This window comes from Erythrolamprus reginae, chromosome 1, assembly GCF_031021105.1.
Source record: "Erythrolamprus reginae isolate rEryReg1 chromosome 1, rEryReg1.hap1, whole genome shotgun sequence".
In the NCBI taxonomy this organism is placed as follows: Eukaryota; Metazoa; Chordata; class Lepidosauria; order Squamata; family Dipsadidae; genus Erythrolamprus; species Erythrolamprus reginae.
Window position 1 is genome coordinate 367,178,188 of NC_091950.1, and position 27,840 is coordinate 367,206,027.

Below are 27,840 nucleotides of genomic sequence, written 5' to 3' on the forward strand. Positions count from 1 at the left end.
GCAGCAACCCAGGCCGCCAAGTTTATTTTATTTATTTATTTTATTTTATTTAGATTTGTATGCCGCCCCTCTCCGCAGACTCGGGGCGGCTAAGTTACTACTGGTTCTTTTGAATCAGTCTGAACCAGGAGGAAGCCACCTCTGCTCCAGCTAGATACGGTCAACATTTTTGATGAGATGTTTTCAGAATATATTATTATTATTATTATTATTATTATTATTATTATTATTATTAATTGGATTTGTATGCCACCCCTCTCCGCAGATTCAGGGCGGCTAACAACAGTGGTAAAACAACATGAACAATCCAATTAATAAAAACAACTAAAAAACCCTTATTATAAAAAACCAAACATACACACAAACATACCATGCATAACTTGTAATAGCCTAGGGGAAAGGATAACTTAACTCCCCCATGCCTGGTGACAAAGGTGGGTCTTAAGTAATTTGCGAAAGACAAGGAGGGTGGGGGCCGTTCTAATCTCTGGGGGGGAGTTGGTTCCAGAGAGCCAGGGCCACCACAGAGAAGGCTCTTCCGTTGAGGCCCGCCAAACGACATTGTTTGGTCAACGGGACCCGAAGAAGGCCAACTCTGTGGGGCCTTATCGGCCGCTGGGATTCGTGCGGTAGAAGGCGGTTCCGGATGTATTCTGGCCCAATGCCATGTAGGGCTTTAAAGGTCATTACCAACACTTTGAATTGTGACTGGAAACCGATCGGCAGCCAGTGCAGGCCACAGAGTGTTGCAGAAACGTGGGCGAATCTAGGAAGCCCCACGATGGCTCTCGTGGCCGCATTCTGCACGATCTGAAGTTTCCGAACACTTTTCAAAAGTAGCCCCATGTAGAGAGCGTTGCAGTAATCAAACCTCGAGGTGATGAGGGCATAAGTGACTGTGAGCAGTGACTCCCTGTCCAAATAGGGCCGCAACTGGTGCACCAGGTGAACCTGGGCAAACGCCCCCCTTGCCACAGCCGAAAGATGATGTTCCAATGTCAGCTGTGGATCGAGGAGGACGCCCAAGTTGCGGACCCTCTCTGAGGGGGTCAATAGTTCCTCCCCCCCAGGGTAATGGACAGACAGATGGAATTGTCCTTGGGAGGCAAGACCCACAGCCACTCCGTCTTGTCTGGGTTGAGTTTGAGTTTGTTGACACCCACCCATATAGTTTATCATACTGTACAGTAAATGGCAGAAGGAAGGAATAACCTCAAGAAACGAGGAGTAGCTGCAACCAAGACAGTGGTCAGATAAAAATAAATAAAAATACATTCAGGTCAGAACTATAACCTGAAAATAAATATCTCAGTCAAGACCCTCTGTAGCCTCACAGACATTAAAAAAAGGAGGGGAGTGGTATACACTCAGGCTTGGAAGATTTTGGTACAATAACCTTATAATGAAAGTAATACTAGCATGCATGACTTTGGTTTCCTAGTCTTGTCTGTCTTGAAGGAGTGACACATACTGAAATCCTTAAGTATATTTCTGGTCAAAATATTGACATATGCAGTAATTTGGACCAAAACAAAATAGAAGTTAGATGAGACCATATCATATGAGTTAAAATCCTTTATATATATTTTTATAATGCTAACATGAACAATTCAATTTCCATCCCTTTTTAATTTTTCTTCAAGAGAGGCAATTAAAAGGAAATAATATTTCATGATGAATTAATGTTTAAATTGTAGCAAATTTTACATTTCTTAAAACACCAGTATCCATTGATTCTTCAAAGCTAGATATTCCAGTTCTTCATTTCACAATTTAAGTATACAACTGCAGTAATAATAACTTTCCTTTTACTTTTTATTTCCTTATAAAATAAAAGTCTTGATTTCTTTTACAGCATTACATTTCTTAAGGTAGCTGAAATTGCAGGTGCTTCATAAATAGCTAAAGCATCTGGTCACACTGTTTAGTTAGTACATGTTTCAGTTGTATAATTTGTTAAGCAAATATTCTTGGTTAGTCATATTCAGCAAGCAATCTCTCCAAGTCTTTAATATCACTGTTTTAAACCAACTGCTTCAAAGTATGCCCAAGCACTCCAAATAAACATCTTCCCCAACTATGTTCAAGTCTTCATTATTATTATCCCCCATAATCAGTTTCTAACAACACTGAAATGTGTCTGGCAGCTTTTGAAGAGGAAAATTAAGATCCCAGCTTACCTGAACCCTAAAACTTACCAGTACAGTATTTCAAATGTGTTACACTATAAATTTGTTCTTCAAATGGGGCAACAAAAGAGCATAATAATAAAAAAAAATCCTCCCAAATTATAGATGTTAAAATGAAAGACTGTAAGTTAAAGCTGCCATCATCAGAAGGTAGATTTATATTACCCAGAGATAACCTAAATATTTAGCCTGCCGAAGTTTTTTTTTCCTATCAGCTTATCTCTCTCCATAAAATATCTTATCCAGGTTTAACATGATGATCTCTTTTAAAATATATATTAGATTTAATGGCAATTTTAACCATTGAATTATATCTACTGAAATTGCATCTTCACATTTAATTTAACAGGCTGAGATATATTTCAGGAAATAAATATTGTAAACCCAAGTTCATACCAATTACAAATTCTGGTCTTTTACATTAATTTATTGATGTCATAGATTCCAAAGGCAATAAATTAGACTTGCTCCACTTAATGAAATAATCAGAATATACTAGAATAGCTGTGTACAGTACTGTAATTGTATAAGTTCAACAAGCTTGCTAATTACATTGCATAATGGTCAAGGCTTATTATTATTATTATTATTATTATTATTATTATTATTTTATTTATTAGATTTGTATGCCGGGATTAAAGGGGGAATAGCAGGAAACTGGCCTTCATGCTGCTCTCAAATTTCCTGGGATATTTTTCTGGGCTCGGATTTTTAAGTAGAAAATGGTTCTTAAGAAGCGGCAAAAAAATCTTGAACACTCAGTTCTTATTTAGAAAAGTTCTTAGGTAGAGGTACCACTATACTTGATTTTTTTTTCTGTTGTATGCACAGCCTCATCTACTAAAACTCATGTTTGTTAGAATATGCTATATGACAGGGATGGCGAACCTTTCCAGCACCGAGTGCCCAACTGGATCCTGCCTGCGCACGCCTGAATGCCAGAAACCCAAAGACCGGTTGGCTGATGTGCATGCATGTTCCAGCTGGCATTTAGGATTTTGGCACTCCAGTGCATGTGAAGACCTGCTGGTTGGCGTGTATGTGTGCGCCAGAAATCCAAAGACCAGTTGGCCTTCGGGTTTCCGGTGCTCCAGCATGTGCATAGACCAGGTGCCCGGTGCACATACATGCATCAGAGACCAAAAAAAGCAGCTGGCAATGGCACCCATTCCCACAGAGAGAGCTCTGTGTGCCACTTCTGGCACGTGCACCATAGGTTCACCATCACGGCTATATGATCTCTATATCTTCATATATCATATATGAATATAAGCAAGCTAAAATTATAAAGCAGACATTCTGAAACCTTTCAGTAGTAAAAAAAAAAAGATGTTTTAATGTTTTGGAAACTTTCTGGCAGAAGACAGATAAGTGAGAAACTGCTGCAGACAGGGAGGAAGAGAAAGCTAATCCCCACCCCCACAGTCTTTTATTAAAGTTGGAATTTGTAGCAAAACAAAAAAATTCTAGGTAACACATTGAACAAAGGAAACATTTGTTCTAAATGTTGTTTAGAAGAATTGGGGGGGGGGGGTTGCTAACTTTTTTTCTCTTTTGTTAAGTTTCATATTTGTAGTTATTATTGTATCTTTATACACTCAGATTTTGTGTGCTTTATGCAAATTGGCATTTCTTTACATCAAAGTTGATCTCACATAGGAGAAGATCAGTGTCATGTTGGTATCTGTTCAGAGTCTTATCTTTTCCTGTATATTTTTCTATTGAAGGTTCTTTTAAGATATTTGTCAGTGATTTGAACAGCAATGTATCTTTGTCTTCACTATCATTTGATGATTTTGGTGTGATAATATCTGAAGTTAAAAGTAAATCTATACATTGTTTTTTAAAAGAAGAAGTTTAATTCTACTTATCTCTTGTGAAATTGGTCTACCTCCCCACAAAGGAGGATGGGCTGATTTGCCTAGTCACGCACTTCAAGATTACAGGCGGAGAGGTCGTGCTTTAGAACTGATTTCATTTTTCATTTTTTTCCCCCTTGCCAATATACAGGCCTGTGTGCCACTGGTGGCATGCGGAGCCATATCTACTGGTACATAGACTTTTAATGTTAAATTTGTTATTTTAGACTTTTAATATTAGATTTGTCATTGTATATTGTTTTATCACTGTTGTGAGCCGCCCCGAGTCTGCGGAGAGGGGCAGCATACAAATCTAATTAATAATAATAATAATAATAATAATAATAATAATAATAATAATAATAATGGTGGGATCATAAGCCTGAAAAAGTGGTCGAAAATGAGCAAGCAAAACTACTGTGGGACTTCAGACTGACCGAATTCTGAAGCATAACACATCCGACATTGTGATCGTGGAGAAAAAGAAAGTATAGATCATCGACATCGCAATCCCAGGAGACAGCAGAATTGAGGACAAGCAGCTAGAGAAATTAGTGAAATACGAAGATCTAAAAATCGAGCTGCAACGACTCTGGCATAAGCCAATGAAAGTGGTCCCAGTGGTACTTGGCATGCTGGGCGCAGTACCAAAGGATCTCAGCGGACATTTGAAAACCATCGGAATTGACAAAATCTCCATCTGTCAATTGCAAAAGGCCGCTTTACTGGGATCGGCAAACATAATTCGCCGCTACATCAAGTAGTCCTAGGTGCTTGGGAAGCGCCCGACTGGTGATGAAATACGAAATCCAGCATGGTGATCTCGTTTGCTGTGTTGTACTGACATAATAATAATAATAATAATAATAATAATAATAATAATAATAATAATAATAATGTGAGCTGTTGTCTTAGCTCAGCCCCAAAATGCCTGTGTGCGCTGGCCAGTTGATTTTTGGCTCATGTGGAGGCTATGGGAGGGCATTTTTGGCCTCCGGGGAGCCTCTTGCAGGGAGGGAGAGGGGCTTTTCACTCTCTTCAGGCTCCAAGAATGCCTCTGGAGTCTGGAGAGAGTGAAAAACGTGCCTGCCAGGTCCATCGGAAGTCAGAAAATGGGGGAGCGGGAAGGGGCGGAGGTTATGCACACATGCACAGGAAGTGGGGCAGCACAGGGGGTCATGCGTGTATGCATAAGGGGGTGGGATGCATGGGAGCATTTAATTATGGGTGTGGGCAAGCACACACGTGTGATAGGACACGCATGCTTTCAGCAACCGAGGAAAAAAAGGTTCACCATCACTGGTATAGACTGTGGAAATCCTATCTTTTCCATAAAGCAAGCTAAATGGAATTACACCAGACAGAAGTATCCACTTGAAAAATAAGATGGCAGCAGTAATTTCTAAGCTACACAGCCAGAGGAAATGGAGCCAGGTGTATAATTTCAAAAGGTCTCTGGGGTTTGAGACTTCAGCCTTTCATTCTATAGACTTAATCATGACAATCCCACAACAGTTTTTTTTTTAAAGTGTATATGTTTCTCACGGAGAGAAGTTCACATTTTAACCATCTGGACATTCCTCTGTTATCTGTTTATAGAACAGTCTCTCCTACACAGGAGCAATTAATAACTAAGAAAGCCTTAAAGCAGTGTATCCCAACCTTGGCAACTTGAAAATATCTGGACTTCAACTCCCAGAATTAACCAGCCATCATTTGCTGGCTGGGGAATTCTGGGAGTTGAAGTCCAAATATCTTCAAGTTGCCAAGGTTGGGAAACACTGCCTTAAAGGAACCTGTAGTGGGAATTTCCCTCTGCTCGCCAAATCGGGAGCGATGGCCAGCAGGACACATTCCCGAACTGGCTCCCTTGTCAGTGCCATCTTGTTTTCGTTTTTGTGCATAAGCTATTTTTTCGCTTCTGTACATAAGCTATTTTCTACGTGCGCAGAAGCTGCATTTTTAGTACTGTGCATGTATGTGCTCCCATGCAATTCGTGAGGAAGCGAACCAGCAGCAAGGTCAGTCAGAACCCACCCCTGGTGGGATGGTGAGGAATTCTTATCAAGATAGACTTTATTTATTTATTTGTTTCTTTGTTTGTTTGTCATACAAATATAGTATTGTATTGTAGTATGTTTAACATAATATAAGTATAAAGTAGAGATCGAAAAGATAAATAGACATTAGGACAGGAACGGTAGGCACAAAGGTGCACTTATGCATGCCCCTTACAGACCTCTTAGAAAAGGGAGGAGGTCTATTGTAGATAATGGAAGGTTGAAGATTTTGGGATTGGAGGAAGCAACAACTGAGTCCGGTAGTGAATTCCAGGTGTTGACCACTCTATTGCTGAAATCGTATTTTCTGCAGTCTAGTTTGTAGCAATTTACATTTAGTTTGTATCTATTGCGTTCTCTTGTGTTGTTGCTGTTAAAGGTGAAGTAGTTGCTAAACAGGGAGTACATTGTGATGTATAAGACGGAGTGGCTGTGGGTTCTGCCTCCCAAGGACAATCCCATCTGTCCGTCCATCACCCTGGGGGGGGAATCATTGCCCCCCTCAGAGAGGGTCCGCAACTTGGGCGTCCTCCTCGATCCACAGCTCACATTAGAAAACCATCTCTCAGCTGTGGCGAAGGGGGCGTTTGCCCAGGTCCGCCTGGTGCACCAGTTGCGGCCCTATCTGGACCGGGACTCATTGCTCACAGTCACTCATGCCCTCATCACCTCGAGGTTCGACTACTGTAATGCTCTCTACATGGGGCTACCTCTGAAAAGTGTTCGGAAACTTCAGATCGTGCAGAATGCAGCTGCGAGAGCAGTCATGGGCTTACCTAGGTATGCCCATGTTTCACCATCACTCCGCAGTCTGCATTGGCTGCCGATCAATTTCCGGTCACAATTCAAAGTGTTGGTTATGACCTTTAAAGCCCTTCATGGCATCGGACCAGAATACCTCCAAGACCGCCTCCTGCCGCACGAATCCCAGCGACCGATTAGGTCACACAGAGTGGGCCTTTTCCGGGTCCCGTCAACTAAACAGTGTCGGTTGGCGGGCCCCAGGGAAAGAGCCTTCTCTGTGGTGGCACTGGCTCTCTGGAACCAACTCCCCCCGGAGATTAGAACTGCCCCTACTCTACCTGCCTTCCGTAAACTCCTTAAAACCCACCTTTGACGTCAGGCATGGGGGAACTAAGACATTTCCCCCTGGGCATGTTTAAATTGTGTATGGTATGCTTGTGAGTGTGTATGTACTATATGGGGTTTCTTTTTAAATCTTAAATGTTTTAAATGTATTCAGATTATTTATGATTTGTTTTTCTCTGCTGTGAGCCGCCCCGAGTCCTCGGAGAGGGGCGGCATACAAATCTAAATAATAAATAAATAAATAAATAAATTAACAACAGTTAAATCAGTTCAGAGGCTGCGTAGCTGTAAATTTTCTAAACCTAGTATTTGAAGTCTGGAGGAGTAAGGTAATTTGTTGCGTGAGGAGGAGTGGAGGATTCTTCTTGTGAAGTATTTCTGGACTCCTTCAATTGTATAAATGTCTGTTATTCAGTGTGGATTTTATACTGTGTTTGAGTATCTTCTGTTGAGTTTGAAACTTGTACAGTATTCTAGAAAAATGGAGTAAAGTTTGCAGTTAGTGATTATTGCTATGTCTTTATCAGAAGAGCCTAACATCAAAGGCCTAAAAGTTCCATTTCCACACTAATTCTTCCCCCCCCCCTCACCCCCCAAAAAATACCAAGGTACAAAACATTGGTCCACCAAATCAGCATATTAAGAGACACCCCCTTTTATGTTAAAAAGTGTGCACTTCTTGGCTAGGTGGTTTACCATATTACTTCTGATGGTATGCTTCTTTTAAGATTTCTGTTGTAAATTATTCTATATATTCATTGCTAGGAAGGTCGACTTTCCTTGGAAGAAGTTCAGATGGCTTTCATACAGTGAAGGGATACCAACATTTTTACTGCCACACTGTGGGCGTGGCTTATGCACAATGCCCTGCATTTTCTTTCAACATTTTTCAATGGAAATTGGATGCTCTGGGGTGGAGCTCCATTTTCACTACCCCACGGCATCCCCTCCCCGTTCAAACAGTAGCCCACCCCTGCTTTCATGTGACATAGCACCTCAACTATTGATTAAATAAGGCTATCTTTCCCATGAGGTTGAAGTAGAAACTCACTGCTTCAAGCAGCTGGCTAATTTAGGTTTTACAACATTTAAAACAGTTACAGCTGTATTTTACCTATAAAAGGGATAATGGATGTATAGTTGCTCACCTATGAATGGAATATTCTTCCTTTGAAATGTCGTTTTGAAACTTTTAAATAAGATTTAAAAACAACCAAAACTACAGCTTAACTCTTTAATTCTTAACTATCTAACTCTTTATCTAACTTAAATATCAGGCAACGTTTCTATTAAATTTAAGCATGGCATTGTCCTAATCACTAGATATTGATTTTAAAAATGATAGATTCCATTCTTTCATGGTTTGCTTTCTTGCAGATTCTCCTTGCAGTCATTTTTTCCAAGTAGCTGAAATATCTCCTGATTGCCAACTGTCAGTTTAGAGATGAATTCTCAACTTTGGATTAGCTGCCTTTAACAAGTGTAAGGCAGCATACAAGTATACTAGTTAAAACCTACATAAAATGGAGAGAATCCAGCAAATGAACAAATCATAACTGAAATTCATATGACGGGAAAGCATTTTGCAATCCTTCTAGAAAGATACTACAAAGAGAAATGAGATTTGTAGAATAACTGAAACGTTGCAACTGTGCAGTTGTTGTAGTTGATACATTGCTTTCAGTAGCATTCATAATTGAATGCTATGGTGACATAATGTTGCAGGTTTTCCCATTCTGTTTGAAGCTCCCTGACTAATCCAGAACAAGGTAATTGGTTTCCACTGTTTGTGAGTAGATACTTCAGAGAAAAATAATTGAATGTGTATATAATGTTCATATAATGGGCACATGTTCTGATGTAACTTTACCGTTTCATCCCACAAGGGAAGTGGTTGCAAAAGAGGGTAAAGTATTTCAGCATAGATACATATTTTAAACTCTATGTCTATTGTTAGTGAATTGACTCAGTAAACCACCTCCTCTAGATTTATATGACCAAAATAAGGTCAGAAGGCTTTGATAACTACTTTGAGTCATCAGGACTTGATGTGGAAAGTAGTAGTTAGTATGTTGGATTAAACTGGGTGAATTAAAAACCGAAGCTCACACTTTAAACTATCAGTAATTACTGTCTCTCAGCCTAACCTATCTCATAGGTTTTTGCTTTATCAGGTTAAGTAGAGAAAGCCAAGCAGACTATCATGATGGGGTGAAATAAAAATATATCAAAATAGTACTAGTACTATTAAATAGTACTAGTAATTGTTGTCGGCGTCTGGCTCATGCTTAAAGAACGGATGTGTGAAGTCTCTTTAACAGGAAGAGTATATTAACTAATTTTGGAGTTTGTTGAAGAGCCTATTGATGCATTTTGTATCAAATAAGACAGTGCACACCCTTAGGAAAAAGTGTTTTATAATACAGAAGAATGTGTCCAAAGCAACTTCTGAATAAATAAAAGGAGCTGTGACTTTTACAAAATATTTGCACCATTGCTTCATAAGCTGCTTCCAGCTGTCTTCGTGTGTTCGTATGTGCACAGCCATTTTACTTCACTGGAAAGAAAGAGAGAGAGAGAGAAAAAGAAAGAGAGAGAGAGAGAGAAAAGAGAGGGAGAGAGAGAAAGAAAGAGAGAGAGAGAGAGAAAGAAAGAGAGGGGAGGAGAGAGAGAGAGAGAGAGAAAGAACTAGAGTGCTGCCCTTGAGTCTACTAATGCAGTTGAAAAAAAATAAAACTGAGTTAAAAATCTTTGAACCTTTTTCTAAAATGGAAGAAGCAAGCAAGGAAGCCTCAACTCCAGTTATATTATGTTCCACAATATACAACAGATGGTTAAAATTAATACACTAAAACCCCTAGTAGAAAATAAGTGAAGACAAACTACACACATATTTTCAACAGTAAATGCAAACCATCCCCTAGCCAGGAGCATGGGGGAACTGCGAGGTCATCAGAGCTCTCGTGAAGGCCTGCAGAATTGGAGCTCACCATACTTCAGAAGTTGTTGCTGTTCCAAAGGACACAGAATGCACACCTGGTGGGTCCAATAAGATGATATTGTTTATTAGATGGACTAAAATGCACCCATCCTGTCGGATCTTATGGGACAATGAGCTAGAGTTGGTCCCTATTCTAGAGCCTATACAAGTACTCCTCAACTTACGACCACAATTGAGCCCCAAATTTATGTTGCTAAGTGGAAAATTTGTTAAGTGAGTTTTGCCCCATCTCCAGTGTGCTGAGCAGAGAATCCAGGAGTGGGTAGACTTTGTCTCCTAGCTCACTGGACAGAGTTGTCAGAGCTGTGAGGACATGCCTCCCTTACCAATGGACCTCTGTGGTGGGTTCCTACCGGTGCACTGTTCCGGCAGCAGCCTAGTGCACATTGTGCAAATTGCGCACGACCACTCTGGTGCGGTCTTCGCCGGTCCGCTGCATGACACAATCTCTTTTTTAAAAATAAAGTGGCCTTTTTTTGCTTGCTGTACATGCGCAGAAGCAAAATCTCACAAGAGAACACTCTTGTGCGTGAGATTTTGGTGATTTTTGGGGGGTTTGTGCATAGAAGCAAAACATCTCAATATTGTGCATGCGTGTTCCCTTGTGAGATTTTGGTGAAGCAAAATTGCACAAGGGGATGCGCGTGCATGCATAGCAAGCACATGGATGTGTGAAATGTGATGGTGCATGCGCATTGCACCAGTAGCCATGTAAAAGGAACCCGCCCCTGTATACGATCTGCAGCTTTTGACTCTGTCACATCACTTGGACAGACATGTTATTTCAGTCTTAGCTTGATCAAACCTTTTAATTCCTGGATTCTTCTCAGCACGAAGGAGTTTTGGCCAAGAAGATTCCTGCTGCAAGCTGGCTCCCGGTCTTGGCCAGTGGAGCCACCACTGTTATTCCAGCGTGAAGAGCCTCAGCTTGACCCCACTGAAGGCTGTGAATTTGGTGTATTGTTTGACAGGTAGCTCTGCTAAAACACTGCATCCCCAGGAGACTTGGTAAGGGGCCCGAGTTTCTGTCGCTCCTTGGGATCCATCTTTGTGTGAAGAGCTAAGCTTGAGCCTGCTATAAACCAAGGGAGCATGCAGCTGTCAGGCAAGCCCTAAGACTTTCCTAATGAATAGGTGACTTGTCTCTGGAATCCTCAAGGCAGTTACCGACACCCGTTAGATTTTTCTTGTTAAGTGATTCACTGCAATTAGTAACATGGTTGTTAAGCAACATGGTTGTTGTTCTGTCAGGCTCTCTGGTAGAATCCTCCAAAAAATTCACAGGTACAAATTTCAGACACACAGACGTTTGAAAATTCAAAACAATGTTCTTTATAATGAAAATTCACTTAAACTAAGCCCTCTTTTGGTATAGCAAAGAGCACTCGTCTCCAAACAAACTGGTAATTTGTACAAGTCCCTTATCAGTTCTGTGATACTTAGCTTGCAGCTGTGAGGCAATTCACAGTCCTTCTTCTTTCACAAAGTGAAACACACTTTGCTCTGGTTTAGTTTCAAAGCGGGGAAAAATCAGCACACAAAAAGTCAAAGTCAGTAAAGCAGTCACGAAACACAACGATCAGATAATCCTCCACAATGGCCAAACCCACAGGCTGCTATTTATAGCAGCCTCACTAATTACCACAGCCCCACCCAACCACAGGTGGCCTCATTTTCTTTGATAATAATCTCTCAGTTGTTGTTGCCTATGCATTGCTCTCCGCATGCGTGGCTGTATCTTTAACTCTTGTTCTGAATCCAAGGAGGAGCCAAATAATTGATCTCCTTCTGAGCTGTCTGCCACACTCTCCTCCTCCCTGTCACTCATGTCTTCTTTGTCAGAGGAGCCTTCATCAGCAGATTCCACCGGGGGGGGGGGCAAAACAGGCCTGCAGCATGTGGATGTCTCCCCCACATCCACAGTCCTTGAGGCAGGAGCTGGGCCAGAGCTAACCACAACAGTTGTTAAGTGAATCTCTTTCCCCAATTGAATTTGCTTGTCAAAAGGTTGCAAAAGATGATCACATGACCCAGGAATATTGCAACCATCAAAAACGTGAATCAGTTTCAAGCATATGAATGTAAATCACATGACCATGGGGATGGTGCAAGGGTTGTGTGGAAAATGGTGATAACTGGCTGATGGTGTAACTTTGAACTGTCACTGTTTAAGTTGAGGACTACCTGTACTATGAAAGGTTTTATAGATGGTAGATTAGACATTTTTCCTCAGCCTATAGTAAAGGTACGCATGTGAAACTTTAGATATACATTATTTGAATTGTCAGGAGTGTGTGTGTGTAAATTTTGCCTTTTTTCAGACAAATAGCGTAGCTGCAGCAGTGTTTCAAAATGACGTCTGGAATTGATATTTATTTATTTATTTATTTATTTATTTGTCAGATTTGTATGCCGCCCCTTTCCGCAGACTCGGGACAGCTCACAGCAATAACAATACAAATCTAATTTATTTATTTATTTATTTAATCAGATTTGTATGCCGCCCCTCTCCGCAGACTCGGGGCGGCTCACAGCAACAGCAATACAAGACAAATCCAATATTAAATTAATTTTAAGAACACCACAAGTTAAAAACCAATCATACACACTAGCATACCATACACAAATTTTATAAGCCTAAGGGGAAGGAACATGTCAATTCCCCCATGCCTGACGACAGAGGTGGGTTTTAAGGAGCTTACAAAAGGCTAGGAGGGTGGGGGCAACTCTGATATCTGGGGGGAGTTGATTCCAAAGGGTCGGGGCCGCCACAGAGAAGGCTCTTCCCCTGGGTCCCGCCAAACGACATTGTTTAGTTGACGGGACCCGGAGAAGGCCAACTCTGTGGGACCTAACTGGTCGCTGGGATTCGTGCGGCAGAAGGCGGTCCCGGAGATATTCTGGTCCGGTGCCATGAAGGGCTTTGAATTGTGACCGGAAACTGATCGGCAACCAATGCAGACTGCGGAGTGTTGGTGTGACATGGGCAAATTTAGGAAAGCCCATGATAGCTCTCGCAGCTGCATTCTGCACGATCTGAAGTTTCCGAACACTTTTCAAAGGTAGCCCCATGTAGAGAGCGTTACAGTAGTCGAGCCTCGAGGTGATGAGGGCATGAGTGACTGTGAGCAGTGACTCCCGGTCCAAATAGGGCCGCAACTGGTGCACCAGACGAACCTGGGCAAACGCCCCCCTCGCCACAGCTGAAAGATGTTTCTCTAATGTGAGCTGTGGATCGAGGAGGACGCCCAAGTTGCGGACCCTCTCTGAGGGGGTTAGTGACTCCCCCCCCAGGGTGATGGATGGACAGATGGAATTGTCCTTGGGAGGCAAAACCCACAGCCACTCCGTCTTATCCGGGTTGAGGTTGAGTCTGTTGACACCCATCCAGACCCCAACAGCCTCCAAGCACCGGCACATCTAATGTAATGTAAAACAAATCTAATATTTAAGTGAATTTTAAAAAACCCAATTGAAAAACGATCATACATACTAGCGTACCATGCATAACTTTTATAAGCCTAGGGAGAAGGAACATGTCAATTCCCCCATGCCTGACAAATCTAATATTTAAGTTAATTTTAAAAAACCCAATTGAAAAACGATCATACATACTAGCGTACCATGCATAACTTTTATAAGCCTAGGGGGAGGGAACATGTCAATTCCCCCATGCCTGACGACAGAGGTGGGTTTTAAGGAGCTTACGAAAGGCTAGGAGGGTGGGGGCAACTCTGATATCTGGGGGGAGTTGGTTCCAAAGGGTCGGGGCCGCCACAGAGAAGGCTCTTCCCCTGGGTCCTGCCAAACGACATTGTTTAGTTGACGGGACCCGGAGAAGGCTAACTCTGTGGGACCTAACTGGTCGCTGGGATTCGTGCGGCAGAAGGCGGTCCCGGAGATATTCTGGTCCGGTGCCATGAAGGGCTTTATAGGTCATAACCAACACTTTGAATTGTGACCGGAAACTGATCGGCAACCAATGCAGACTGCGGAGTGTTGGTGTTGATATACGTTACAAGCAGCATGTCGTCATTGAATTTCTCACTGCGGAGAAAAAAAACTGTTGGGAACATTCACAAATGTTTGTGTACAGTTTATGGATAATCTGCAGTTGACAGAAGTATGGTTAGTCGCTGGGCAGAGAGGGTGAGGCCATTAGAAGACTGTTCGGTACAGTGCAGAAATGGCTTTGTAACCATAACAAGGAGTGGTACCAACAGGGCACACACACCCTTGTGTCTTGCTGGAGGAAGGCCATAGAACGGGATGGAGATTATGTGGAAAAATAGCGAGTGTAGAAGAAACTTCATTCTTTCTTGTGTGTAAGTTTCATTGTGTTCAATAAATAATTGTTGAAGAAATAATGTGGTACATTATGTTCTGGGCGACCCTCATAATTTGAGTATCTGAAAACTATTCTGACATTTCTATGTTAAGGGTGTAACTTAGTTTCATTCCCTATGGATATATTGGACTATAACTACCAGTGCCCCCACTGTGCTGTGTTTTAGACTAGGTTCTAAAAAGTGCATGACAGAATAAACATGGGATCAACTTGCAAATATTTAAAGCAAATGTATCTTTTCCTGGACGTTAATAATTGCTGCCTATAGATGCTGACTAGTTTTGAGAAAAGTTGTGACTGCTTTAAATGGAAGGATACCACACAAGACATCTTTGTGCTTTGAGGCTCTTTTTGTCAAACCAGTCCCTTCCCCCAAATCAATATATGTGAGTGATGAGTGGGAGGAATGGGACTTGTGGTATACAGTATTATCTCTCTTGGGAACCAGATTAAGGAAGGCTACCAGTAACTAAATGTCATGAAGACCAGCCAATCTCACTTTTCTTTTTTGCTTTGCTTATTATTTTACCTCATCTATGAAAAACTTAAAATTATAGTCCATTTTGTATCAGAGATCTAGCGTAATACACATATTTCTTTAATCAACATGTCTATTTTGGTTCTCTCTGTGTGTGTTTGTTCTTATTATTCTACTAAAACATTATTTGAGAATGAGTATATCTGGAGTAGTGAAGCTGTCAGTTTAAACCGGTACTAGAGTACAATTTTTGTCAGGATTATGAAAATGTCATTCAGCAATATCTAGAAAAACATTGTATCCTATCTCTCTAATGTATTTATGGGCTGTTCTTTGGGACAGCAGAAAGCAAGTCTTTGTGTCATCTCTATTAGAGCTTTTTCAGATATTAGGAAAACGTTACTATGTCCCCACTCAGACTTCTTTTATCCAGTATTTTCCTACAACAATTATATACAGTAATAACATAGAGAATGTATAATGTTTACACAGGAGTGCTTCATAAAATGGGCCACATTTAATAAGATTATTAAAGGCTTTAATTCTTGGCATAATGAAATGTCTGGGGACCATTTCAGTTTCTGATTATGCAAAATTATCCTTTGGAAAGAACACTTTATACATTGAAATTGATAAAAAATACTTTTTTTTACTTTCATTTGCAATATCAACTCTTCTAACCATGACAATAGATGGGACAATTTCTCCAGGAATTTAGCTTGGTACAACTTATCTTATGAAATTTTCCTCTTTCTTCCTGCCTCTCTCAAAATAAATGAGAGGACATACTGTATACTATGCTGTCATTGGCTCTGCAGTCTAGAAACCTTTCAGGAAACTTTGCATCCAGTAGGAGCCTCACACCAGAAGAGAATCTATATCTGCAGTGGTTTCCATGGGTTTAGAAAATGGCTGGCAAGGCTCTTTTCATCAGTAGAGGAGAGCTTCAGGTAAAATCCAACTCCTTGCAGTAACGAAATCCATTCCTGCCATTCAATCTCCTGTCCCAATAATTTTTGTATTTGTCACGAGAACATTGTATGTATTAAAGTATTATCTGCTAAAATGAGTCACCAGCCTTTCGGACCTCAGAGAGCATTAAATTGATACATTTTAAATCCCTTGGACCACTAATATGAATCCTGCGTGCCACTTGCTGAAGGACCTGGACTCCCAGTGATGGGATAGGGTCCTTCAGACACTTCAAAGTTATACCTTGCACGTACCACTCTCTACAGAGATCTAGTCACAGAACTGGCCCTTTGTTCATCCCAGAGCAGCTCCTCCACCCACCTTTAGTGGTACCTTTTGGTGGTACACTGTGGACCACCAAATTTTTATTATGTACCACCAGTGGTCCACGAACCACTGGTGGGTGACCACTGTGCTAAAACATATAACCTGTTTTCTTATTGATATCTGCAGTGAGTTCAGAAAGTTTTCAGACCCTCTTCATTTTTGTCAATTTTTATTATTATTATTATTATTATTATTATTATTATTATTATTATTATTATTATTTATTAGATTTGTATGCCGCCCCTTTCCGTAGATTCGGGGCAGCTCACAACACAATAAAAACAGTTTATAACAAATCTAATAATTTACAATTTAAAATATTTTAAAAAACCCATTATTAAACAGACATACACACAAGCATACCTTACATAAATTGTATAGGCCCGGGGGAGATATCTCAGTTCCCCCATGCCTGACGACAAAGGTGGGTTTTAAGGAGTTTGCGAAAGGCGAGGAGGGTAGGGGCAGTTCTAATCTCTGGGGGGAGCTGGTTCCAGAGAGTCGGGGCCACCACAGAGAAGGCTCTTCCCCTGGGGCCCGCCAACCGACATTGTTTAGTTGACGGGACCCGGAGAAGGCCCACTCTGTGGGACCTAATCGGTCGCTGGGATTCGTGCGGCAGAAGGCGGTCTCGGAGATATTCTGGTCCGATGCCATGAAGGGCTTTAAAGGTCATAACCAACACTTTGAATTGTGACCGGAAATTGATCGGCAACCAATGCAGACGGCGGAGTGTTGGTGTAACATGGGCATATTTAGGGAAGCCCATGACTGCTCTCGCAGCTGCATTCTGCACTTCTATATCAATTTTGTTATGCCGTGCTTTGTTTTTGGAGAATATACAAATCTAATAAACAACAACAACAATAATAATATTAATAATTTCTCATTAATCTACACTCAGTACCCCTAAATGGCAATGTGAAAACATGCCCCCTCCATCCAAATTAGCATTGCATATGGTAAATTGAGCTCCCAGAATGCACTTGCCTGAAGTGTCATGTAATGGAAGCAAAAACATGAAAAGAATCTCAATGTCCTCCTAATGTTATGAATGGAGGGGTTTTTTTCAATTAGAAATCTACCTGAAAGGTATATGCACCTTTTGGAAGAGGAAGGGGAAGTTCAGATAGAAGCCCATTTTCTGTTCTCAGAACTAGAAAAAATGAATTTTGTAGTTGGACCACCTTTACTAATCCCTCTAACTGCCCTATTAATTTGTGCCCTTTCTGTATTTATAATATGCTTGTTTTAGACCAGGGTTGTCAAACTCAAGGCCCACAGGGTGCTTAAATGTGCATTGGTAGGAAAGGTAAGAGGGGCCTTCTCCGGGTCCTGTCAACTAAACAATGTCGGTTGGCGGGCCCCAGGGGAAGAGCCTTCTCTGTGGCGGCCCCGACTCTCTGGAACCAACTCCCCCCAGAGATTAGAACTGCTCCTACTCTCCTTGCCTTTCGTAAGCTCCTTAAAACCCACCTTTGTCGTCAGGCATGGGGGAACTGAGACATCTGCCCCGGGCATATACAATTTATGCATGGTATGTTTGTATGTATGTTTGCTTAGTAAATGTGTTTTTTTAAATATTTTAAACTATAATTTAGATTTGTCATTAATTGTTTTATTTTGTTGTGAGCCACCCCGAGTCTGCGGAGAGGGGCGGCATACAAATCTAAATAAAATAAATACATAATAAATAAAACCACCTCTGAGCTGGATTTCACCTAGTGCTAGTGATAGAGAAGAGTTACATTTATGTACTATTCAAAAGAGACAATAAAAAGCTTAGAAGGAACACATTCTCCCCAGCAGCCAACACCCATATAAGCAGAATGAATAGCACATAAACAATAAAGCAGGAAACAATACTGTAATCAAGGAACTACTCTGGAGAAAACCACACCCTCACCAGCTCTGACAGGACAAGCTACTGTAAATAAACAGGAAACAAACCCCACACAAACTAGCACTGATGATGTTATCTAGTCAGGTCATAAAATGTTTGCAAGCAAGCAACCACACCTGTACAGCATCAAGAACTCCCAGTTCAAACCTGAGCATACATTCAATTTTAGTAAATTAGTCTACTTCTATTTTTTATATACAGTCTTTTCTTTTTGCTTCTACTTTTTTCACTGAGCTTTTTGTTCATTCATAGGCAAGCAGACAGATGGACAGACACTGTGCCTTAGTCAGTCTTGACTCCTGACTTTACTGCCCGGAGAAGTCCACACAGTTCTCATAGCAAAAGTTTTGGAAGTTTTTTTCATTCTTCCAAATGCTGCATTTTGTGTCTAAGGCAGGATTAAAATTTATAGTGTCCTAGTTTCTAACAGTGCCTTTAATCATTTATTTATTTATTTATTTATTATTGATTTTGTCCAATACACAATGAGGGTTTTAGTGGGTATACACATAGTAAAATACATGATGAAGGTTATAGAGGAGATACTCGTAGTAAAATATATCTAAGAAAGAATAGAAGAGAAGTTATAGGAATAGAACATATCAATGAAAGAATAGAAGAAGAGATATAGGAATAGAAGAAAGGTATTTATTTATTATTATTTATTTATTTATTGGATTTGTATGCCGCCCCTCTCCAGAGACTCGGGGCGGCTAACAGCGACAATAAAACAGTATAGGAGATATAGGAGAGCAATAGGACAGGGGATGGAAGGCACTCTTGTGCACTTGTACTCGTCCCTTACTGACCTCTTAGGAATCTGGATAGGTCAACCGTGGATAATCCAAGGTTAAAGTGTTAGGGGTTTGGAGATGACACTATGGAGTCAGGTAATGAGTTCCACGCTTCAACAACTCGGTTACTGAAGTCATATTTTTTACAGTCAAGTTTGGAGCGGTTAATATTAAGTTTAAATCTGTTGTGTGCTCTTGTGTTGTTGTGGTTGAAGCTGAAGTAGTCGCCGACAGGCAGGACGTTGCAGCATATGATCTTGTGGGCAATATGATCATGATATCAAGCTGGCCATTTCTTCATTTTTCCTCCATCAATCCTCTCTCTTTCTCAGAAAGTGTTAGGACATGTCCCTACAGTTTTCTTGGTTAAGGTTTTTCAGAAGAGATTTGCCATTGCCTCCTTCCTAGGGCTGAGAGAAACTGACTAATCACTCTCTGTGCCTAAAATGGAACTAGAATTTACAGTCTCCCAGTTTGCAGCCTGATGCCTTAGCTCAGTGGCTCTTAACCTTTTGGGCTCCAGGAACCAGTTCCATGGAGGGTGGTTTTTCTATCGACCGGGAGGGAGGGGGGACTTGGTTTCATGTAGTGCCTGGATCTCACATGTGTATAGATGGGGCTTTGCTCACTTGCATGTTCCTGGCGGGCTGTGGTCTATGGCCCGGGGGTTGTGACCTCTGCCTTAACTGCACCAACATAAAGGCCTTTAAGGGATTGTTCCTGCCTGTATTTTTCCTATCTAATTTTTTAGAATCTATCCCCCTCAACTAGTTTAGTCCTTATCACTTTACAGCATGATAAATTTATACCTTTTACTAAGATTAACTAAGGTCTCCCTTCCTGAAGCTCAAGGTATGCAGGCATATATTCCCATCTCTTCCCTTCTCCCTTAGCTGCTTTCTTCATAGGTTGTTGACATTGTCATTGCATCAATCAATTTCATTGTTATTCAGTATTGGTCAGACTGGACTTCCCTTTGTTTTTTCTTCAACTTTTACAAAATGCAAATACTGTACTAGCAAAAGAGAAATCTCAGGTGACTCAGGTTTCCAGCAGATAATCATGATAGCTGAAGTCTCATTGAGGTGATCCTGCACTCCTGAGAACTTTCTAAGTTAATTTAGAAACATATTTCAGGTACAGTGAAGAAATTTCTCACAACTATGCCACTGTTCTTTTGAATTCCCTTTAATTTTACCCAGATTCTTTCAGCAATTTCCTGGAATGAAAAAACTTACATGAATAAAGTATCCTAAACATCGGTCATTCTTATATAAGCATGACATGATTTATATTCTGCCTTAGTATAGATACATAAAAGTAAAAGGCCATCGTACACAGTAATATGTGATGCTTATGTAATTCTGCATATGCCCACTTAAAATATTTATACCCTGTTGCCCCCTACAGGATGAAACAGCAAACCGCTATTTTCATATGTAATAAGATTGCAAAAATCGGTGATGCCCAAAAAGGTAAAGAAGAAAAAGACAGCTCCAAATAGATCTACTACTTGTAATGAAACAGAATATCTTGAAAAAGACCGTGCTGAATAATAATTGGCCAAATGTACTAGAAAGGCTATATGCTCTTGAGTAATATAAAATTTATTTATTTTATTTTATTTATTTGTCAAACATGTATACTAGTAGTAGTTTGTTAAACATGAGTAAAAAGTAATGATAAAATAGGACAATATAATATAATATAATTTTATTGGCCAAGTGTGATTGGACACACAAGGAACTTGTCTTGGTGCATATGCTCTCAGCCTACATATAAGAAAAAGATACATTTGTCAAGAATCATGTGGTACAACACTTAATGATTGTCATAGGGGTCAAATAAGCAATGAAGAAACAATCAATACAGTACTGTATTAATAAAAATCTTAGGATGCAAGCAACAAGTTACAGTCATACAGTCATAGGACAGGGACAGTAGGCACAGTGGTGTGCTTATGCAGACTACAGAAATGTAGCAGAATTTCCCCATTGTATACATGTGCAAAGGGCTTCCATTTATTATTCTCGGATATTCTCTTGTTTTGAGAAACGAGGACAGTAAAGCCTTGGAAGTCGCTCTGGAGTGGGAGCTGTACGAAATGGACTACATCATCATCATCATAAATAACAGCAACAATATCAGAGTTGGAAGGGACCTTGGAGGTCTTCTAGTCCAACCCCCTGCTTAGGCAGGAAACCCTACACTACTTCAGACAAATAGTTATCCAACATCTTCTTAAAAACTTCCAGTGTTTGAGCATTCACAACTTCTGGAGGCAAGCTGTTTCACTGATTCATTGTTCTAACTGTCAGGAGATTTCTCCTCAGTTCTAAGTTGTTTCTCTCCTTGTTTAGTTTCCACCCATTGCTTCTTGTTCTGCCCTCAGGTGCTTTGGAGAATAGGTTGGCAGAGCAGCTTTCATCTTGCACTGCTGAATCGGGCGGGGTGTGTGTGTGCTACGAAAATCCGGACAAGCGTTCAGAACGTCAGCGCAAAAGCCGGCAAACTTGCCCGAAGTTTGGCAGCCTCCTTATCCAGAGCCGCACCTGCCTTTCGTCAGAGCAACAACTACATCTCCCGAAGTGCCCCGCGCGAATCCTAAAATGGATTCTCTTCCGGCGGGAGGCGACACTTCATAAGAACAAGAGTGATTTCCCCATAGCTTGGAGGGCGTTTGAAGAGGAACGGCATTGAAGTGGAAGAGCCGAACGGAAGCGGGTTCTCCCGATAGAGGGGCTGGCAAGGGGCCGGTTCCGGGTGTCACTTACTTGGCGACGGAGGTGGAAAAGGGGGGTGGGGGGAGGGAAGGAGAAGAAGATGGCGTCCGATATGGAGACAGAAGTCCAGGCCCTGGACAGAAGCTTGCTGGAATGTTCCTCCGAGGAAATTGCCCTGGTAAGCCGACCCGCCTCCCAGAAAACAGCGGGCGGAATCTCGCCTCTGCCGCCGGGGCTCCGAGCGACGCGGAGCGGGCGAGGCGAAGCGAGAAACGGACGGGGACCCGAGACAGGTGGTGTGTCGGAACTGGGGAGAAGCAAAAGGATGGCAGGCAGAGGAGCCTCGAAAGGAGTCGGGCTGCCGGGCCTGTGGTTGGAACAAACAGGCGGGTGGAGGAGAGGAGATGACGGGTCGGGTGGGGTGGGGTGGTGTATGCCCTGGAGAGGGGAGATCCAGGTGAGATCCAGGGAGCTTCTGAGCGTGAAGAGCTCGCAGCAAGAGAGCAAGAGATTCAGTACATCGGTGGCAGAAAAGAGGACTGAATTCCTAACCGTCATCAAGGAAAGAGAAGCGACGATTTCCCTTTTGGAAGAGAAATGTGGAGGCAAAAATTGTTTACAAAAGCGACGGTTTGGAGGAGGGACGGAGGGAGAGTCCTAACTTTTGACCGGCTAGGGAGGAGGGGGAGATAATTATCATTTGGTCAACCTAGGCAATTATTTTATTTATTTGTTTTGTCCAATACACAATAATACACAATAATAATAGAGGATATATACTAGTAGAATGTATTAAAGAGAGTATAGAAGAGAAATATAGGAGTAAAATATAACTAGAGAGAATAGCAGAAAATATAAGACATAAAAGAGATACAATAGGTAGAAGAGATATAATGGATAGAAGAGTTAGAATAGGAGATATAGGTGAGACTATAGGACAGTGTATTCCAGTGGTTCCCAACCTTTTTTTTTGCCCATGCCCCACCTAAGCAACTCTAAAATCCTCATGCTCCTCTTCCTGTGACATGTAAGTCTTACTATTCAAAAACTGAACTCCTACCATGTGGAGGAAGCCTTAAAAGTCCATTAACTTAGTTTAAACAAAGTTCCAATTGCCCCTATTAAAAATTGTCCCTCTGTGGGGCGTGGGCCCCACATTGGGAACCAGGGGTGTATTCTAACTCTTGATTTGTACCGCTGGGTTCAAAGAATCCAGACCAAGATCTGAGCCTTGTAAATGAATTAATAAACATAGGTTGTTGCCTACAAGGATTGAAGCAGAGAATTGAAAGAAGTGTTTTGCTTGCTTTATTTTGGAGTGGCAGCAGACTATGGTTGCTGGTCAAGATTTTTCCAAAACAAACAAACAAACAAACAAACAAACAGAAAAACACCCCACCCTATAATATTAGTACTTAGTATTTAGTAATATAATATTAGATGACAGTAAATATGGATACAAGGAGAATTAGTCTTTTAACATAGTTGTTTTGTGAACTTAATATATGTATTTAATTATAATATTTATTTTGGACTGTACAACATTAAATCCTTAGGTCATGGGTAGGCAAAGTTGGCTCTTCTATGACTTGTGAACTTCAGCTCCCAGAATTCCTGAGCTAGCATGATTGTCCACAAGTCATAGAAGAGCCAACTTTTCCTACCTCTGCCTTAGGTAAACTTCCATTTTGAAGATTTTTTTTTAGTAAAATACATGGTAACAATAATTAATGTTATTCATTAAGCTTCATTGTATCCAAAAAGTCCAGTGTAGAGCTTATTCTAAATAGTTATGTATAGCATTTCAATATTATATTAACATAAAGCTGATACATATTTTAACAATGTGTTTTCTGAAATATTGATAAAAAAAAACAGATATAGGATTACAATGGGATAGTTCAGTTTTCCTAAAATATATTGCTCTTGCAGACTTTTGAATGCTTTTATAGCTTTACCTGGTTTTAACAGTGTTAGGTAATGTATGCATTATGTAAAAGAAAATGAAAACTTGGTATATTTTAAGAGGATTTTTCTCATACTATGTATGTAATAAATTTTCCCCGTGTCATGTATTTGTGTGCATTTGAACGCATTTACGAGTGGGAACACACCCGCACACACATACACACAAACACACACAGAGAGTAGTAGCCAAAGACTGCAAAAAACACAGTAGTTGTAATATTAATGAAGTTGGGAAGACTAGAATTTTCAGTCATTTTTAAATTTTATTTTGGAATTATATAAATTATTTTAATAATTATATTAATTTTTCAGAAGATTTACGCACTGATTTCCTTTTTCTTGAATTTTCTATTAAAGCCTAGTGAGAAATCATCCTGCTGTTATTACTAAAATTTGTCAAAATTTGAGAATACAAAGGAACTTAGAGTAGTTGTAGCCTTATCTTGGTACTAAGACGAATCCGATTTATTTTATGACTGAATAAGAATGTTTTAAATTATAAACAGAAAATCTGAATTTGACAAAACATAATAGAGGTACGCTCTGTACATAAATAAAAAATAAAGTTAAAATAAACTACCAGACATCAATTAGTATATTGGAAAAATCATATCCTGTAATTAGATAGGATAAGATTGTAATAAATGTATATAGATTGAAATATCAGCAGCTTTTGATGAATATAGGTCACTTTAATTCATCTTTGCTTATCTCAATTATACAAAAGTTACAATGTTATGCTACCGAAAGATCAAGGAGTGACAGCAGCATTATTTTTATGCTTTATCATGATGTTCCATAATTTGCTGCTTTATTCAGTTACTCTGGATTTTTGGATTTCATTGTAGTAGTTGACAAGCAGAAACATAGGCAAGGTGCACTATTTTATTAGCATAGAAAGAATAGAATGAATTATCTGGAAACAACCCTAAGTAGCTTTTATTATTAAAACTTTAGTGCAGTTGAATCTTATTTTAATGTTATACTTTTTTCCACTTTTTTCTTGAAGAACTGGCTGCAAGCATCTGATCTTCCTAAAGAAATATACAAGCACCTAGCCTATTATGTGCCCCAAATTTACTGCAGGGGTCCCAATCCAGCTCCTGAAAGAGAAGATATGCTTGCACAACATGTTCTTCTGGGTCCAATGGAATGGTATCTTTGTGGTGAAGACCCTACTTATGGCTTTCAAAAACTTGAACAAGCAAACAAACCTTCACATCTTTGTGGCCGGGTTTTTAAAGTTGGAGAACCTACCTATTCTTGCAGGTAACTACTAATCATTTATTTTATTTTATTAAAATATTATTATTTTATTAAATCATTTATTTTAAACTATCCTTTAACCTTAGCATGTTTACATCGGTATGTTACTAAAATCAGTTAAGTGGTTGTTATGTAATATTGAAACCATCCTTATGGTATCTTGATAATTAGAGAAGAAATTATTGGCATTCTAATAAAATTGTATTTTGGAACTTAATAACTATTAGTTAAGTGTACTATGAAAATAGTAATAAAAATTAGATAAAATAATAATTTTTCATGTGCTTAATGGAACACAGAGCCTTACACCCTTCTTTTATCAACCTTATGACCCATGAGATTCTATGACTGTCAGTGTAGAAGGAGGTAACATTTTCTACTGTTTTAAACTCATTTTAACATGAAAATAAATAAATTACAGATTTAAAAGCAGTCATCACCCTACAGGAACAAAATATTTTTATCAGTCAGATAAATAATATATTCTATAGCATCAAGTAACTGTGACTAATGATATGAAGTTTGTCCAAAATGTTAAACAGATACTGAATTTTGGAAGTAGTGGTAGCATCAGGACCAAAAAGACCAAATAATAATGCATAGTTGAATATCTAGGATATAGTAATCGAATCAAATGTTAGATTATTCAGACGTTTGTAAAACATCTTTATGAATTTGTTCAAGACAATAAAATATATGACAGGGGTGTTAAACTTGCAGCCCAGGGCCAGATAAGTCACATGCTGGCCCCACCCCCACCCAGTTTAGTGAAGGGGAAAAGTCCCTATATGTCACGTGATGGTGCCATGACAACCTGGGTTTGACACCAGGTTGATATATGGTTATTTTAAAATTAAGGTTGTCAATACATACTTTTTCAAATGTAAAAAATTAAATATACCTGTGACCCAATGTTTTCTCTAGGTGTTTTTAACATGAAGTGCAGATATTAAAACATATCATCATACAAACAATAATGTGTACACTTGCCAGGATTTCAATATAATCATACAGTAACTTTCAAGCTGGGTCTAGAGTAGAGCTGAATTCTGAAATTCCTTATTTTACTTTATAAACAAAGATAAAAGTACCCTGTATATGCCTTAAAGTTGAGAAAATAAAACAACCTTTCTCAACAGGCAATTTTAATTAGTATGGTAGAAAGGAATTTTCTGCTAAAGGAAATGTAATAGTACAGTGATCCCCCGGTTATTGCGTTTCCGACCATTGCGAACAGGGTAATTTGCGATTTTTGAACCCGGAAGTCAAAACACCATCTGCGCATGCGTGCCCTTTTTTTTCTATGGGCACGCATGCGTAGATGGCGCCGGGCAGATCAGCTGCTGGGCGGCTTCCCTAGGTCTTCCCCCTCTTGGCGGGCATCAGCGAGGAGTTTCCCCACCGCCCACGCAAACTCCTCGCTGCTGCCGCTTTGCTCGGGCCACTTCCCAGCTGAGTACTCAGCTGGGAAGCGGCCCGAGCGAACGGCTTGTCCGCAGCCTGCCTGCCCGCGCGCCCGCGGCTCGCACGCCCTTCTCCCGCCCACGCCGTTCGCTCGGGCCGCTTCCCAGCTGAGTACTCAGATGGGAAGCGGCCCGAGCGAACGGCTTGTCCGCAGCCTGCCTGCCCGCGCGCCCGTGGCTCGCGCGCCCTTCTCCCGCCCACGCCGTTCGCTCGGGCCGCTTCCCAGCTGAGTACTCAGATGGGAAGCGGCCCGAGCGAACGGCTTGTCCGCAGCCTGCCCACGCCGTTCGCTCCCCCTCTTGCTGGCGGGAGGGCGAGAAGTCCTCCCCAGCACCCGCTCGCCCGCCCTTCGCCGCTCGCCCGCCCTTCGCCCGGCCACCCGCCGTTCGCTCGCTGCTCACCCGGGTTCGGGGGGGGGATGCTGGCAAGCCGCCCATGCCGGCGGCGATGTTTTAAAACAGCCGCGCGGCTTTCCAATGAGTCCCGAAGACAAACGCGGAAGTTTGACGTTTGTCTTCGGGACTCATTGGAAAGCCGCGCGGCTGTTTTAAAACGTCGCCGCCGGCATGGGCGGCTTCCTAGCAGCCCCCCAAACCCGGGTTGGGGGTCCGGGGGGGGTGCTGGCAAGCCGCCCATGCTGGCGGCGACGTTTTAAAACAGGAACCCCAATCTTCGGCTCCTCGCTGGCGCTGCGGGAGTAAAAACACCATCTGCGCATGCTCAGATGGTGTTTTTACTTCCGCAGCGCTACTTCGCGAAAACCCGATCATTGCTAGGGGTCCTGGAACGGAACCCTCGCAATGATCGGGGGATCACTGTATATGCTTTTTCTTAGAATAAAAAATAAGCATACAATTTTTTGAATTTAAACATGCTGGGGATAAACATATATCCATCCTAAGATAAAATACAGGAAATAGTATAAGGGCAGACTAGATGGACCATGAGGTCTTTTTCTGCCGTCAATCTTCTATGTTTCTATATTTTGATATATCTGGTTGGCAGGGCTGTGGAGAAGGGCCTTCTCTGTGGTGGCTCCAGTCTCTGGAGACAAGTTTAAATTTAATCAGATTTGTATGCCGCCCCTCTCCGCAGACTCAGGGCGGCTCACAGCAATAACAATACAATGTAAAACAAATCTAATATTTAAGTTAATTTAAAAAACACCACAAATTAAAACCAATCATACACACTAGCATACCATGCATAAATTTTATAAGCCTAGAGGGAGGGAACATGTCAATTCCCCCATGCCTGACGACAGAGGTGGGTTTTAAGGAGCTTACGAAAGGCTAGGAGGGTGGAGGCAACTCTGATATCTGGGGGGAGTTGGTTCCAAAGGGTCGGGGCCGCCACAGAGAAGGCTCTTCCCCTGGGTCCCGCCAAACGACATTGTTTA

General features: G+C 41.0%; 1 protein-coding gene across 4 annotated transcripts in view; it reads left to right on the forward strand.

The window, feature by feature from the left end:
• The first annotated feature begins 21,820 nt into the window (after window positions 1-21,820).
• The window catches only part of UBR2 (ubiquitin protein ligase E3 component n-recognin 2), a 97,359-nt gene continuing 91,339 nt past the window's right edge, over window positions 21,821-27,840 (forward strand). For all 4 annotated transcript variants that reach the window (XM_070734510.1, XM_070734509.1, XM_070734511.1 and 1 more), the window contains exons 1-2: window positions 21,821-21,921; window positions 24,721-24,980. In XM_070734510.1, the coding sequence (XP_070590611.1) occupies window positions 21,844-21,921; window positions 24,721-24,980 (338 nt within the window). In that variant the 5' untranslated portion in view covers window positions 21,821-21,843. The remainder of the gene's footprint in view (window positions 21,922-24,720; window positions 24,981-27,840) is intronic.